The following is a 16,740-nucleotide window of genomic DNA, read 5'->3' as shown; positions in this document are numbered from 1 at the left end:
CCAGGCACTGCAATTATACCAGACTGTTGGGAGCCGTGATCTCCTTTCTGACAGTGAAAGTATAACTCCGACATCAGTAGAGAGGCAGCGGGAGTGTGTGATCAGGTAAGTATCATCACTGACCATCAATGCTGGGCAGGGGTAACACTTTGTTCTCACTGACACTAATGTTGGGGCTGATTTTATCCCACTGACACCAACCATGCGACTTTTTCTACCTCACTGACACCATCAATTGGATTTATTTTATCTCACCGACACCAACGATGGGATTCATTTTATCTCACTGACAATTTTTATCAGCCTATCGAGAGAGACATAATATCCCGGATGTTAAACTTAAAGCACATGTGACGGTACTCCCTAAAGAGGGGAAGGACCGATTTCACTCCTGAATGTCGACCTAAAAATCTTTGTAAAAAAAAAACTAGCCACCAGGCTGATCCCTCACATCCCCTCCTTGGTTCACATGGATTAGTCTGGTTTCATTCCAGACAGGGAAGAACGAGACAACATGCAGTGTGTACTGAATGCGATTCATTATTCCCAGATCCATCATTTGCCTTTGGTACTATTATCCGCAGATGCAGAGAAGGCATTTGATAGAGTTGACTGGATTTTGCTGCAGGCTACATTGGAACATATGGGTTTTCGAGGCAGGGATGCGACAGTGGCTTGGCTCACTGTACTCCACTTCCTCGGCCAGAGTGAAGGTTAACAACGTTTTTTCAGATGCCCTCCCAATACGTAACATGCCAAGGTTGTCCCCTTTCACCAATTATTTTTATACTCACCTTCAAACCCTTACTGAGAACTATTTGGGCCCACCCTGACGTTAAGGGTATTACTACCGAAACTCAAGAGCACAAGCTTGCAGCCTATGCTGATGATTTCATTTTTTTTCGTTACCTCTCCATCCATTATGTTCCTGTTCCTCTTGTCCGAATTGCGCAGATACGGCCTACTGTCTAATTTTTCTTTCTAAAATAATTTATACTAAATCCAAGGTGACTGGCATCGAGATAACCATCGTAACGAGACTCCAACTAAGCTCTTATTTCAACTTTACATGGACAGACTCCCCATACCTGGGGACAAAACGCCCTTGTAGTCTTTGCAGAATTTTTTAACTCAATGTCTCACCCCTGCTATGCAAGCTTAAATCCAGTCTCCAAAAGGTGGGATAAAGAGATGTTTACCTTGTTCGGCCACACTGTCTTAAAAATGAACGTAATGCCATGTCCCCTCTATCTATTCCAAACATTGCCGATTGAACTCTCACAAGGTTTCCTGAAAGATTTACGGGCATGATTTCTCCGCTTCATTTGGGCAGACAAGTCAGTGAGAGTTCTCAGATCCATATTATCATTACCCAAGTAAAAGGGTGGAATTGATTTCCCTGACCCCATGAAATACTATGAAGCTTCCCATCTGACCAGAGTTATGGAATGGTGTGCCACACAGAAACCTTGGGTAGATCTGGACCCCCGATCGGTCTTGCCCTACGATGATTATGGAGCACCGCACGATAGGTGCCATTTTGACGGTTACTGTATCCCTTTTTAGGACCTCCACTCTTCCTATCCAAGTCCTCTATTTCTGGCACTTGGCACCCCAACATTCTGTCCAGGCATGGGGATCTCCAATTTGAAGGGCTGTTGTGACTGAACTCCACTAGACTCCTTACTTGGTGCATGCTGGGTCAGTGACGTCATATGGGGTGGTGCCACCAGGTGACATCACTAGGTGGTTCTGCCCCTTACCTATTTAAGAACTGTCAGACAGTGGAGCAGGCAGTAGGCAGTTAGCCTTCATCGGGGGCAGAGCTTTTTTTTTCGTGATTGATAATGGCTCTACATCGGAGGACAATGTTTTTTGTTTTAATAAAGGAACTGTCAAAAACTGTGTGTGTGTTTTTATTTCTTTTTGACACTTTTTTGGTAAATAAGTAAGGGTACCCCTACTCATTCACATGGGGGGAGGGTGGGATCTGGGGGTCCGATAAGCCTCTCGCCCGCAGACCCCCACAACCACCGGCCAGGGTTGTGGGCCAGAGCCCCCCCTGCCTCATAGCACCCCCCCTATGTTGAGGGCATGTGGGCTGGAATGGTTTAGGAGGGGGGGGGGGGGGCGGCGCTCACCTTTTTATTTTTTTTGCCATGGGGTTCCCCTTAAAGTCCATACCAGACCCAAAGGGCATGGTATGGATTGGGGGAACCCCCACACCATTTTTTAAAAGAAAAATTCTATTGCTCGCAATGTTTTTTTTTTTTTTATTCAGCTGTCAGCAGGGAAGCCCACTGACAGCTGATGACTCATCCGTTGTAAAGGATGCGGCGGCCAGCTTCCTGCCCGCTCCTTAACAACCGGCAGCTATTCACTGTGCGCTTGGCAGGTGAACATCCCACCAAGCTCCCCGAAAATTTGCCCTGACTATTCTGAACCTTGTCTACCTTGCACCTGGACTTTCATTGAACCACTCTGCCTGTCTGCCAACCGCAAGTACCGGTTTGCGTTGCTTAGTTCGTGCCTGTCCCGACTTGGTGGCCAGTCACTATAGCATCGTGTATAAGACCTGGGGACAACACAGTACTGGTAGGCCTTCTTGCCTTATGAGAAAGGGGGCTGCTATAGGTGAAGAACACAGAAGCCAGCTATAGTGTCTGACCAACTGTATTAGGGGTAAGCGTGACATTAGTAGTTTATACAACCTTCTGGCCATCTTCTCCCAGCCACATGTTTACCTGTCTAAGCTCCTGCTGCCTCTCTGGTGTGGCTTGAGGTACAGGTAGTAATTCTGGGAATACTACCCTGGAGGTTCTTCTCTTTAATATAGCACTCTGAAATCATTTTAAGGACGCTCCATCTTTGTACTAACTTTTTGTACATAGTTAGTCTGGTTGAAAAAAAGACACAAGTCCACCCAGTTAAACTAAAAAAGGAGAAAAAAACATAAAATTTTATATACACAATCCTATACCCACAGTTAATCCAGAGGAAGGCAAAAAAAACCCAGCAAAAGCATAAACCAATTTGCTCCAGCAGGGGAAAAAAAATCCTTCCTGATCCCCCGCAATGCAATCGGATATTTCCTGTATTATCATTACCTATAAATCTTAGTATCCAATTATATTATGTGCATTTATGACATAATCCAGACCTTTTTTTAAAGCAATCTACTGTGCTGGACAGAACCAGCTCTTAATGGAAGTCTATTCCACATTTTCACAACTCTTACTGTGAAGAAGCCTTTCTGTATTTGGTGATTAAATCTCTTTTCCTTCAGATGTAAAGAGAGCCCCCTTGTCCTCTGTGATGTCCTTAAAGGGAATAACTCAACACCAAGTTCACTATATGGATCACTTATGTATTTACAGTATACATAGTGATCATATCCCACTTAATCTCCTCTTCTCAAGAGAGAATTAATTCAGTTCCTCTAATCTTTCCTCATAGCTGAGCTCCTCCATGCCTCTTATCAGTTTGGTTGCCCTTCTCTGCACTTTCTCCAGTTCCCCGATATCCTTTTTATGAACTGGTGCCCAAAACTGAACTGCATGTTTCAATATGTACCATGACAGCTGGGTTCTCTCCAGCCCCACCCAACAATCTGTCCATCTGATCTGTGATGTGCCAAACCCGAGCACCTGGTAAACAACATACTGTTTGGTGATCACGGACTTTGTGACAGATTACCCAGTCTCTCCTTATAATAATTGAATCCCCAACTACCGATATCTGAGCTTGTACTCCTGTCCGTACTCTTACTGGATTTGTTGAGCAGAGGGTAGCCAACCATTGTATGATGCTATGAGTGTATCAGGAAAAAACATTACCAACACTCAAGACAGAAATATGGCTTCTCAACTATGTAAGATCTTTGTATAACAAAGACAAAAATTCCATGTATAGCATTTTCACACAGTCAGGGCTTGAATACGGCTTCTCCCCTGTGTGAGATCTTTAATGTATAACAAAGCCTGATTTCCATGTATAACATTTTCTACATTTGGGGCAGTAATACAGCTTTTCCCAAGAGAGATATTTCATGTATAACAAGGTCTGACTTCTATGAAAAACATTTCCTGCACTCGGGACAGCAATATGGCTTCACGCTCATGTGAAACCTGTGATGTGTTTGAATATGGAATACCTTCAATTCAATTAGTGAAGGAATGTGGCTTCCCAAGTGCGTGAGAGGTTTGATGCATAAGAAGGACTGATTTTCGTGAAAAACATTTCTCACATTCATTACAGGAATACGGCTTTTCTCCCGTGTGGGATCTTTGATGTCTAATAAGGTCTGATTTATGCGAAAAACATTTCCTGCATTCAGCACAGGAATATGGTCTCTCCCCCGTGTGAATGCTTTGATGTCTGTAAAGACTATACTTCTTTGAAAAACATTTCCCACACTCAGGACAGGAATACTGCTTCACTCCTGTGTGAGACCTTTGATGTAGAACAAGGTCTGACTTCTGAGAAAAACTTTTTCCGCACTCAGAGCAGAAACACTGCTTATCACCAGTGTGAGATCTGTGATGTATAACAAGGAGCGATTTCTTTGGAAAACATTTCCCGCACTCAGGGCAAGAATAGAGCTTTCTCCCCTTGTGAGACCTCTGATGTTTGTAAAGATGGGATACCTGTGAAAACATTTTTCCACACTCAGTACAGGAATATGGCTTCTCCCCTGTGTGAATCCTCTGATGTCTGTAAAGTCTGGCCTTCTCTGAAAAACATTTCCCACACTCAGGGCAGGAATAAGGTTTCTCCCCTGTGTGAGATCTTTGATGAAGAATAAGTCCTGATTTCCGTGTAAAACATTTCCCACACTCAGGACAGAAATAAGGCTTTTCCCCCGTGTGAACCCTCTGATGTCTGTCAAGATTGAACCTTTCTGAAAAACATTTCCCACACTCAGGGCAGGAATAAGGCTTTTCACCTGTGTGAGATCTTTGATGTAGAAATAGTTCTGACTTCCATCTAAAACATTTCCCACACTCAGGGCAGGCACGCAGCTCTTTCCTCTTGTGAGACTTCTGATGTGTGTGAAGATGGGAAAGTTGTGAAAAACATTTTCCACACTCAGGACATGAATTTAGCTTTTCCCCTGTATGAGATCTGTAATGTATAACGAGTTCTGATTTATGAAGAAAACATTTCCCACATTTGGAACAGGATTGAGGCTTCCCACCCCTGTGAGATCTCTGATGTACAGTAAGACTTAATTCAGAGCTAAAACTTTCCCCACACTCAAGACAGGAAAATTTCTCCTCCCCCTGAATTCCGGCACCATCCCTCACAGTATGAGGTTGCTCAGAGTCAGAGGGATTTGATGGTCCAGCCACACTGTGAAGTCCACCATCCATAGCTGAGCTCATTGTCTTTTCTCCTACACAATCTCTTGTGACGTCCTCATCTTCCATTTTACAACATAAAGTGAGAAAATCCTTTGAGCATTTCTCAATAGAGTGTCCTGGAAAAAAATATAAAAAAAAACACAATGGTTTGTTCACTTAAATCAAGATTCCATCTGGATCAGGTAGGCAAATGTTCTCTGTGGATATCCCAACCAGCTGTGACTTCCCCTCTTCAGTAAAAGGTCCTTTGTTCCTCCTCCCAGATCACTTCTACATTTACACAGCCTTGTCAGAAGGGCAATATTGCTAGAAGTCGGGGGGGGGGGGGGGGGGGGAATAGATGTAGCTCAAGTTGTTTTTGAAAACTTTCTTGTACAGTGTGTGACAATTCACAGGTATTATAAGGACACCCCAAACATGTTATTTTAAAGGAATTTAGCATTTTTAATGTTTCACATTATTAAAATCTCTGCTCCCTGCAAAATGGAATTAAATAAAAAATGTTTTTGCTTTGGTACATGTCCCCCAGGGCAGTGCGCCTAGCCCCCCATTTGTTTGACAATCCCTTGCCTATAAGCATAGAAAATGGCCATTACTGATTTAGAAAATTCAGCCTCCATTCACTCCAATGGGGTTTGAGTTCAGCAACTTCACCCAACCCGTCCCAAGCTAGACCCAGGTATGTTCAGCTCATCACTGTACCTGAATTATGTCTGAATAAATAAATTGTGTCTGCAGTACAGAGAAGGGGGGTTTATCTGAGAGAAAAAAGAAGATCTAATGTGCAGGACGGATATCAGTACAAGGAGGTAACTATTATCAACCTATGATGTCACTCATCTCCCGCCCTACTCTGGACCAGTGTGCAGTAACAGAAGAATATATTATGGCTCACCTGTGCTGATCTCTGTAGGAGTGTCCTCCTCTTTGAATGTCCTCGTCATTCCAGCCTCCTCCGTATATTGCTGATCATCCCTCACATACGTCTCTTCTACTTCACCCTCAACTTTCATGTTCATCAGATCTTCACCCTAAACCAACAGAATGGCAGAAAATAACATCTGTAAAATAGAAGTATTTATGATGCGAGATCACATAGAAAATATCATCCTGTAGAGTCCACACATCGTCTCCACATGTCAGAGTGTTCAATCACTTTATGTTCCAGACCCTCAACTTCACGGACCTGATGATGGTGAGGGATGGTGTGACCTTCCTGTGTGGAATCTTGAGAATACAGAGGACGGGGACATCTCTCTGGTGGGTTTCTATTATTAGGTGACTCCATCAAAATGTCATTGTAGAGATCCCTGTGTCCTTCAGAAAGCTCCTCCATCACTCCATACTCCTCATCCTCCTCTTTATACTCTTCTTTAACAACAATATTATAATCCCCGAGGTTTCCACTCTGAGAGATATAATAAACATTCATTGTAACAAACATGCAGTGTATAAATCATAACTACCAATAATTGTCAATCATCTACCTGATGATGGTGAGGGATGGTGTGACCTTCCTGTGTGGAATCCCAGGAATACAGAGGATGGGGACATCTCTCTGGTGGGTTCCTGTAGCTGGATGAGTCCACCATGGTGTCCTGGTTCGGATCTTTGTGTCTTTTTGGAGACTCCTCCATCACCCCATCCTCATCTTTTATATCTTCTTTAACATCAATTTTACAATCATTCTGGTTTCCATTTTGAATATGTAACAAAAATGACATAAATTGTAACAATACAGATAATGTACAGATCCCTTGTCTGTTACTGGATAATGTCCCAGAATTCCCAGCACCGCTCACCTCTCCTGTCAGCAGCTCCATCATCTTCTTGGTGACTTCTAGAATCGTACGTTTGCTGTTTTTCTTGAATAACAAGGTGTGTGGTGGCGACACTGTGATATGGTGGTGATATGATCTCCAGACTTCACAGGAGGAAAACTCTGTTCAAGCAAAAATAGTAATCATTAATATCATGCGACATTGCCAGAAGCCTCCTCACCTCTCTGGTCAGGTCTGTGTTTTATTAATAGAGATAAGAGTGATGCCATGTGACCTCCTAGAAAAGCCCTCACCTCTCTGGTCAGGTCTAGGTTTTATTTATAGTGGGGCGAACAGCCGGCTCTGAGACAGTTCAATCAAAGTAAAATGTGCTTAATTCAGCATGAGACCAAAAACAAATGAAAAAATTACAGGTTTGTCTTTAAAGGGGTTGTAAACCCTCATGGTTTTTCACCTTAATGCATTCTATGAACATTGGCACCCCAGATGTTTGGGAACTACATTTCCCATGATGCTCAACTACACTGCAGAGAGCATGAGCATCATGGGAAATGTAGTTCCAAAATATCTGGGGTGCCAAAGTTCGCCATCACTGGCCTAGGTCTACCTGGACTCCCCTCACCACCCCTACTAGATGGGCTGTTAGGGGGAGCAGTGACATCTAGGGCTGCCACCTCTGAGCTGGATACCCCCACATCTTCATCCAACTTGGCAAATCTGTTAGGGTGCTTAAACCCAGGGCTGAGCTTCCTTTTCTGTGAGCCCCTACCCCTCCCTCTAACTGTATGAACCCACCTTCCTATCTGATAATCCTGACTCACCCATTCACCCTCCCCATTAACCCCACTAACCACCTGCTCAATGAGCAGAGGACCCTTTTCAAAGTAAAACTGCATGGACACCCAATAAGAGGATAGTATGCGACCGGTCTAAACTACATGGCATGTTCACCAATAGCAGGAGCCTGGCGGACAAGATGGGTGAACTAGAGATACTGTGTCAGGTCACCTGAGTCCAGGTGACAGATGCACCCCGTTGGGGTCTGGAGTGCACCGCAAGGTAGTGGACCCTACGGCTGACTGCTGCGGATGGAGCTCTAGGATATAGAGGAGAGCAGGTATTCTGTAGTACCTACACGGATGACACTGGGAGCTAGAGCATGAGATCTCCCAGGGCGCAGAATCTAAGAGCCAGCTGGGTGCGCACCAGAGGTTGTGACCCCTAGGGCCTCCCAGCTCACGCTCACGGTAGACTACAGGGAGGCAGAGTGGAAGCAGCAGAAAGCAACAACAAAGTCAGGAGATAGCCAAAGGTCGGGTTAACAAGCAGGTAAAAATGCATATAAAAAGGAAAGGAGAAGGCCTTCAAAAAATATATAACTTTGAGGGATCATCATCAGCATTCAGACTTTATAAAGAATGCAACAATAAGTGTGATGGTGCAATTAGGGCAGCTAAGATAGAGCACGAAAGACACATAGCAGAGGAGAGCAAAAAAAATCCCAAGAAATTCTTTTTTGGTCGACATTATGTCCCAGATACGTCTATAGTGATGTAATAGAGACGTTCTGTCTTTGGCTAAGTTAAGATTTTGCGTTCGGCCGAAAATGACTTTGAATATATCTGGGTTGGACCGCAAGAACACCGATAAGGGTTCTGCTGCCAGTGCGTATAATAACGGGGAGAGGGGACACCCCTGACGTGTGCCTCTGGTAAGGGGAAACTGATCGGATGCCCAGCCAATCGCTACAACCCTGGCCACTGGACTCTGGTATAGTAGTTGAACCCACTTTATAAACTTAGGTCCTATACCGAACCGTTCCAAGCCTGCCCCAATGTAGGTCCATTCGATGGAATCGAATGCCTTCGCTGTGTCTAGAGCAACTATCATTCTAGTGCCCGTATTGTCATGTTGTATCTGCAGATTGATGAATAGTCTCCTCAAATTAGAGGTATTCCTTTCCGGCATGAAACCAGCTTGATCATCATGTATAAGGGAAAGAATAACCATGTTAAGGCGGGTAGCTAGGATCTTGGCAAGCACCTTGATATCTACTTGCAATAGGGATATTGGGCGATATGATTCTGGAAGATGTGGGTCCTTACCAGGTTTGGGGATTAAAATTATCGTGGCTTCACGCATTGAGGAAGGCAGAGTGGAGGTCTCGAATATGTGATTGTATAGTTTGTGGAGTCTAGGGACTAAAAACTCGGAGTATGTTGAATAAAGTTCAACCGGGAGTCCGCCGGAGCCTGGTGACTTGGAACGGGGGAAGGCTGCTATGGCTTCAGCTATTTCCTCCGTGGAGAGGGTTCTATCAAGATCCATCATCTGTTGCTCCGTAAGATGTGATAGTTGTATCTCGCCTAGAAAAGATTTAATGTCTGAGTGGGCATCTCCTACTGTCGAGGTGTATAGGTTAGTGTAGAAGTCCCTGAATATTTCAGTGACTCTTCTGGGTTCTAGTACCATTGTGCCATCATAAGAGCTAAGTGAAATAACTACAGCAGGGCGGTCCTCGCAATGCACCAGGTAGGCCAGTAACTTAGCGGCCTTTTCGCCACGTTCAAAAAGGTTTTGTTTGCAAAAGAATAATTTGCGTTTCGATTTCTCATATTGCATCTGCATGACCGCCCTGGAATGCAGTTTGTGTAGCAGCTCTCTCCGTTGAGGGGTCATGTAGAAATTCCTGCTCTGCTCTATTTAGATCCACTATCGCTTCCCAAGAAATTCTTTAGGTATGTAAACAGTAAAAAGGGAGGACAGACCATATTGGCCCCATAAAGAATGAGGAAGGACATCTGGTTACAAAGGATGGGGAGATGGCAAAGGTGTTGAATTTTCTCTTCTCCTCAGTCTTCACGAGGGAATCGGGGGGCTTCAGTAACCAAAACTCCAGTGTTTATCCTCACGACACATCACAGGAAGCACCTCCATGGTTAACAAAGGACAGAATTAAAATTAGACTTGGGAAACTTAACATTAATAAATCACCGGGACCAGATGGCTTGCACCCGAGGGTACTTAGGGAACTCAGTCAAGTAATTGCCAGACCATTGTTTCTAATTTTTACTGACAGTCTACTGACTGGAATGGTACCAGCTGATTGGAGAAAAGCCAATGTAGCACCAATATTTACAAAAGGGACCAAAATACATCCCTGGGAATTACAAACCAGTTAGCCTAACATCAATAGTATGCAAGCTCTTGGAGGGGATGATATACAAGATTTTAGTAATGAGAACGGTATCATTAGCAGTAATCAGGATGGATTCATGAAGAAGCATTCTTGCCAAACCAATCTTTTAACCTTCTATGAGGAGCAATGATAACCAGGGATACAGCCTAAAGGACGAGAGAAAAGTTCTTGAATCAGTTGAAATGCTGGTTGTCGTAGCACCAACAGAACCAAATTGAGATGCCATGGGATCAAAGATGCCTTGACAGGAGAAACCATATGGGTGACACCTTAAAAAAAAAGCATGCATTACAGAATGAGAAGCAATTGGCCTTGGGACTAAGACCACCAAAGCTGAATCTGTCCCTTGATCACACTCAAGGCCAGCTTCAAATTAACTTCAGACTGAAGGAAAAGCTGAGATTTGGCCTACAACCTATTTGTGAGGATGAAACCTCCTAGCCTTACACCAAGCCACATAAAATTTCCAGGTCCAATCATAAATTGTCCTAGAAGTAGTCTTCCTGGCTCTTATTAGCTTGGGAATTACTGCATCAAATACCCCTTTATCCTTCAAGGTTTCAATAGCTAAGCCGTTAAGGCCAGCGACCGTAAGGAAAGAAGGCAGACTGGATCTTGTGCAAAGAGGTCTGGCCAAGTCGTAAGATGCCAAAGATCATCCATCAACATGTTTACTATGATGGAATACAACATTCTTCTGGGTCAAGCCAGTGTGATCAGAATCACTGGTGTTGTCTCAACCTGAGTTCTACGTAACAGGCGTTGAACAAGCTGAAATTGAGGGAAGACATAAATCAGAACGATGTCACCAGGGCATCCACTGCAAAAGTCTGAAGATCCCTCTAACTAGAAATGATCCTGCCCAGTTTTGGAATGAACCTGGAAGCTAGCAAATCAACATGTGGCATGCCCTATCACTAACAAAGTGCTCTGAATGCTTCCAGGTGGAGGGACTAATCCACTGGCAGTGATTTTCGGTGGATGAGGAAGAACGCCTGCCAATTTTGCACTCCCAGAACGGCTGACAAAGTGGGAACATAGAGCTCTGCCCAGGACAGAATGAGATCCACATCTTCCTGGACTGAACAGTTCTTGGTACCCCACTGGCGATTTATATATTTCAGGGCCCTGAAAGCTCTGGTATTGATATTGGGTAGAAACCCACAGTTTTTTTTTTTTTCTTGGCAGGGCTACCCTTGGCATCCATAACTGACCCGCATGAAGGATAAGGGGATCCGCTATATATTTAAGGAGGAACCCCACACTGTTTTATTTTGTGGAGGAGTCCCCATTAACATTTATATTAGATGGTCATCTAGGATAAGGCTCTAGTAGTGAAGAAGAGATTCCCCAGGCACTTTGTTTAAAAACAGAATGAAGCGACTGGGAGATCGGTAATTTAAATTGGCTTTTTTTCTATGTAACTGTCAGTGTTGCTGTAGTAGGTTGTAGACATTGTACAGATACACCACTTCACAGACGGGGTCAGAGCATCCCCTAAACATGGTATTTAAAGGAATTCTGCATTTTAATGCATTACTAAAATACCCGCTCCCCACAAAATGGATTTATTTTATTTTTATTTGCTTTGGTCCATGTCCCACATGGCAGTTCCCAGCCCTCCCATGTCATTTGTCTGACAATCTCTTGACTATTAGCCTAGAAAACGGCCATTACTGGTTTTTAACATTCAGCCTCCATTGTCTTCAATGGGGTTCAGATTTGGCACCTGAACTTTAGTTCTGTTCTGTGGTCTCACGCGGGAACCCAGGAATGTTCATCTCATCTCCAGTGAGAAGGTGACACATCTCTAACATGAAGAGAATGTTCCGTCCCCGTAACTAAGCAAATGTTCTGCCCCTGAAGGGGTTAATCTAGGTTTTCATGCTATATATTTGTGTATCATCATCTGCTGTAGATAAAAGACATCACAGTGACTATGGAGGAAGAGGACGGACATGACGGGGGGGTTACTGGGTGTAAATAGAAAATAAGATCTTATTACCTCCTCTCCTGCCACTTCCAGCAATGTCTTCTCTCTACTTCCTCCCGACTCACCTCTCACCCGGAACTTCCTATTTATAACTGACATCACTTCCTGTCTGGACCTGACATCACTTCCTGTCTGTTTTCCATAGAGACTTTGTGTCTGGGTAGAAGTGAGACCACCATCTTGTGGAGCTCAGAGTAACTGCAACCCCAATTAACATCTTATAGTGTGAACACAGTCTTGTCATTGCCAAGTGACACCAATAATGGGGTTTATTTTATCCAACTGAAGCCAATGATGAGAGAAGCAAAATGATACCCCAGCTCCACTGCCAATATGATGATCTATGAACTGTGCTCTAGCCAGGACGTTCAGGCCCCAAAATGCAGTACTTGAATCAGAAAAGGGCTGGCGACTCGGATGCTCTTGAATAAAAGTCCTTTATTGGGTTACATGGGTACACGGGTACAGGCTACGCTGACGCGTTTCAGCTAAGAAGCCTTCATCAAAGCATGTACCCGTGTACCCATGTAACCCAATAAGGACTTTTATTCAAGAGCATCCAAGTCGCCAGCCCTTTTCTGATTCAAGCCAATGATGAGACGTATTTAATCCAGCTGGGAGACCCTAGCACTTTGTTTACTTTTGGTATTGGAGCCTCAGGAGATGTCATTCATGACGGATGAGCAACTGGTGTGGCTTTAGTTCGTTGGTCAGTCAGCGTTGCCAACCACCAGTAAATTTACTGTCAGTTTGTAAAAATCAATGATTTTTTTTACAACTGCCAGTAAATATCAGGGGCTGATAATTTCATGCTGTGTTGACATCTTAAGTGTAAATCAAGCAAATTACTTTGTTATAGGTATTGTCAGTGCTTCCATATCATGTTTGCGCTGTTCAAATATTTACTAAGTTCGTTTGCAATAGGAGTTCTGTCATTTCTCAGGTTGCCAGTAAAAAAAGTGCTCCGCCAGTAAATTTTCCATGTTTTGTCAGTAAAAAATGCTGCGGGAGGTTGGCAACCCTGTGGTCGGTGGGTTTTACCTTTGGGCAGTATCAGATGTTGTTCATTATGATTGATGTGGATCTGCATTGCTGATTTGTTTAATGATTGATTTATTTTTATTAAAGCATTGTGAGAAGGTGTCCTTGGGTTTATTTATCCATAGGCCCCCCACCTGCAGACACCCAAAACCACTGGGCCAGGGCTGTGGGGAATAGGCCCATTTTCCTCATCAACATGGGGACAATATGCTTTGCCAGGGGGATTCCCTCTGGCATGGTACTCCCCCCCCCATGCTGGGGGCATGTGGCTTGGAATGGTTTGGGGGTTGCACAAGCCAGTCAAGTTCCTCCACCCCAAACTTGCTCATCCATGTCTTTATGGAGCTTGCTTTGTGCACTGGTACGCAGTCATGTTGGAACAGGAAGGGGCCATCCCCAAACCCCATGGCATTTTCCACAAAGTTGGGAGCATAAAATTATCCAAAATGTCTTGGTATGCTGATGCCTTAAGAGTTTCCTTCACTGAAACCAAGGGGCCAACCATTGAAAAACAACCCCACACCATAACCCCCCCCCCCCCTCCAAATGATTTGGACCAGTGCACAAAGCAAGGTCCAAAAAGACATGGATGAGCGAGTTTGGGGTGGAGGAACTTGACTGTCCTGCACAGAGTCCTGAGCTCAAACCAAAAGAACACCTTTGGGATTAGTTAGAGCAGAGACTGCGAACCAGGCCTTCTTGTCCAACATCAGTGCCTGACCTCACAAATGCACTTCTGGAAGAATGGTCAAACATTCCCATAGACACACTCCTAAACCTGAAGTTGAAGAGTGCCTTCTCTGCTTCTTGCTTTGAATGTGGAGAGGGCACTTAAAAGGGTACACTGGCTACCTAAGACATATTCATGCTAGCTTTGGGTATGGGGCTAGGGATGTACCTGGGTTTCATATGAGCAGAGTTCGGCGAACATTATTAAAATTCTGTTGCCAAATCCAAACCCCAGTAAAGTCAATGGTAGCCAATTGTTAAAAACATAAATGGCCATTTTCTATGTTGATGGACAAGTTTTTTGTTAAACAAACAGCATAGGAAGCTGAGCACTACCCTGGGGGATCTTTGCCAAAGCAGCAAAACCCTTTGAAAATTCTGTTTGTGGAGAGCAGAAGTTTTTGTGCAGGCCAATCAAGCAGACTCTGTGCAGGCCAATCAAGTTCCTGCTCCCCAAACTCGCTCATCCATGTCTTTATGGACTTTGATTTGTGCACCGGTCAGTCATGTTGGAACAGGAAGGGGCCATCCCCAAACTGTTCCCAAAAAGTTGGGAGCAGGAAATTATCCAAAATGTCTTGGTATGCTGATGCCTTAAGAGTTTCCTTCACTGAAACCAAGGGGCGAACCCCTGAAAAACAACCCCACACAACAATCCCACCCCCCCCCCCCCCCTGGCAAATCATTTGGACCAGTGCACAAAGCAAGGTCCATAAAGACATAGATGAGTGAGTTTGGGGTGGAGGAACTTGACTGGCCTACACAGAGTCCTGAGCTCAAACCAATAGAACACCTTTGGGATGAATTAGAGCAGAGACTGTGAGCCAGGCCTTCTTGTCCAACATCAGTGCCTGACCTCACAAATGCGCTTCTGGAAGAATGGTCAAACATTCCCATAGACACACTCCTAAACCTTGTGGACAGCCTTCCCAGAAGAGTTGAAGCTGGTATAGCTGCAAAGGGTGGGCCAACTCAATATTGAACCCTACGGACTAAGACTGGGATGCCATTAAAGTTCATCTGCGTGTAGGCAGGCGTCCTTATACTTTTGACAATATAGTATGTATGTGTATATATGTGTATATATATATATATATATATATATATATATATATATATATATATATACTGTATATATGTTATAAACATCATGCACAATCTGCTGAATTATTCAGAAACCCATCAAGAGTGCCTTCTCTACTTCTTGCTTTGAATGTGGAGAGGGCACTTAATAGGGTACACTAGGGCTACCTAAGACAGATTCATGCTAGCTTTGGCTATGGGGCTAGTGATGTACCTGGGTTTGATATGAGCAGGGTTCGGCGAACATTATTAAAATTCTGTTGCCAAATCCAAACCCCTAACATTATTGTAATATAATAAATAATATTCTATTCTGTTTTATTATATTCTTTTCTGTTCTACTCCTTTATTTTCTATTCTATTTTATTTTATTCCTTTATTTTCTATTCTGTTTGGTTTTACTCTATTCTTTTCTATTCTATTACTTTATTTTCTATTTTATTATTTTATTTTATATTATATTCTATTCTGTTTTGCTCAATTTTTTTCTATTACATTTTTTTCTATTTTATTCTTTTCAAAATTCAAATATCGGAAGATGGTTATATTCTTTCTATTTTATTACAATCGATTCCATTTAAATCTATTCTATTCCTTTATTTTATATTCTATTCCTTTATTTGCTAGTCTATTCTTTTATTTTCTATTATATTCTTTTATATTCTATTTTGTTTCATTCTATTCTAACACTAATACACAGTCTTTGAAGGAAATCAGCAATATGTTTATATTTCAAATTTGTTTTCAAATTAGATTTAGTTTTTGAATTTGATTCGAATTTTGAACAAAATTTTGTTTCGTTATTTTGGATTTATCCTATTTTATTCTATTCTTTTCTATTCTATTCTATAGAAGCCGAGTTAGCAATTATCATCGGTATTTTACTTTTATAGGAGTGTGTCTATGGGAATATTTGACCATTCTTCCACGAGAAGTCCTGGCTCACAGTCTCCACTCTAATTCATCCCAAAGGTGTTCTATCGGGTTGAGGTCAGGACTCTGTGCAGGCCAATCAAGTTCCTCCACCCCAAACTCGCTCATCCATGTCTTTATGGACTTTGATTTGTGCACCGGTCAATCACGTTGGAACAGGAAGGGGCCATCCCCAAACTGTTCCCAAAAAGTTGGGAGCATGAAATTGTCCAAAATGTCCTGGTATGCTGACGCCCTAAGAGTTCCCTTCACTGGAACTAAGGGGCCAAACCCAACCCCTGAAAAACAACCCCATATCATACTCCCCTCTTCACCAAATGATTTGGACCAGTGCACAAAGCAAGGTCCATAAAGACACCCAAAACTCGGTCATCCATAAAGACATGGATGACCGAGTTTGGGGTAGAGGAACTTGACTGGCTTGCACGGAGTCCTTACTTTAACCCAATAGAACACCTTTGGGATAAATTAGAGCAGAGACTGTGAGCCAGGCCTTCTCATCCCACATCAGTGCCTGACCTCACAAATGCTCTTCTGGAAGAATGGTCAAACATTCCCATAGACACACTCCTAAACCTTGTGGACAGCCTTCCCAGAAGAGTTGAAGCTCTTATAGCT

General features: G+C 43.3%; 2 protein-coding genes across 2 annotated transcripts in view; both read right to left on the bottom strand.

Annotated features, from left to right (window-relative positions):
- LOC141121570 (uncharacterized) overlaps nt 1-16,740 on the bottom strand; it is a 277,798-nt gene that overhangs the window by 182,570 nt on the left and 78,488 nt on the right. The window lies entirely within an intron of this gene.
- Nucleotides 3,908-12,743, bottom strand: LOC141121556 (uncharacterized). The gene is made up of 6 exons (XM_073611185.1): nt 12,349-12,743; nt 7,166-7,305; nt 6,851-7,051; nt 6,550-6,771; nt 6,259-6,394; nt 3,908-5,479 (listed from the first exon to the last, which is right to left on the bottom strand). Exons 2-6 carry the CDS (start codon nt 7,187-7,189, stop codon nt 4,161-4,163), a joined length of 1,902 nt encoding a protein of 633 aa, XP_073467286.1. The 5' UTR covers nt 7,190-7,305; nt 12,349-12,743; the 3' UTR covers nt 3,908-4,160.

Source organism: Aquarana catesbeiana, unplaced genomic scaffold (assembly GCF_042186555.1).
Source record: "Aquarana catesbeiana isolate 2022-GZ unplaced genomic scaffold, ASM4218655v1 unanchor225, whole genome shotgun sequence".
Classification (NCBI taxonomy): Eukaryota; Metazoa; Chordata; class Amphibia; order Anura; family Ranidae; genus Aquarana; species Aquarana catesbeiana.
This window is presented reverse-complemented; position numbering and strand designations above follow the sequence as displayed.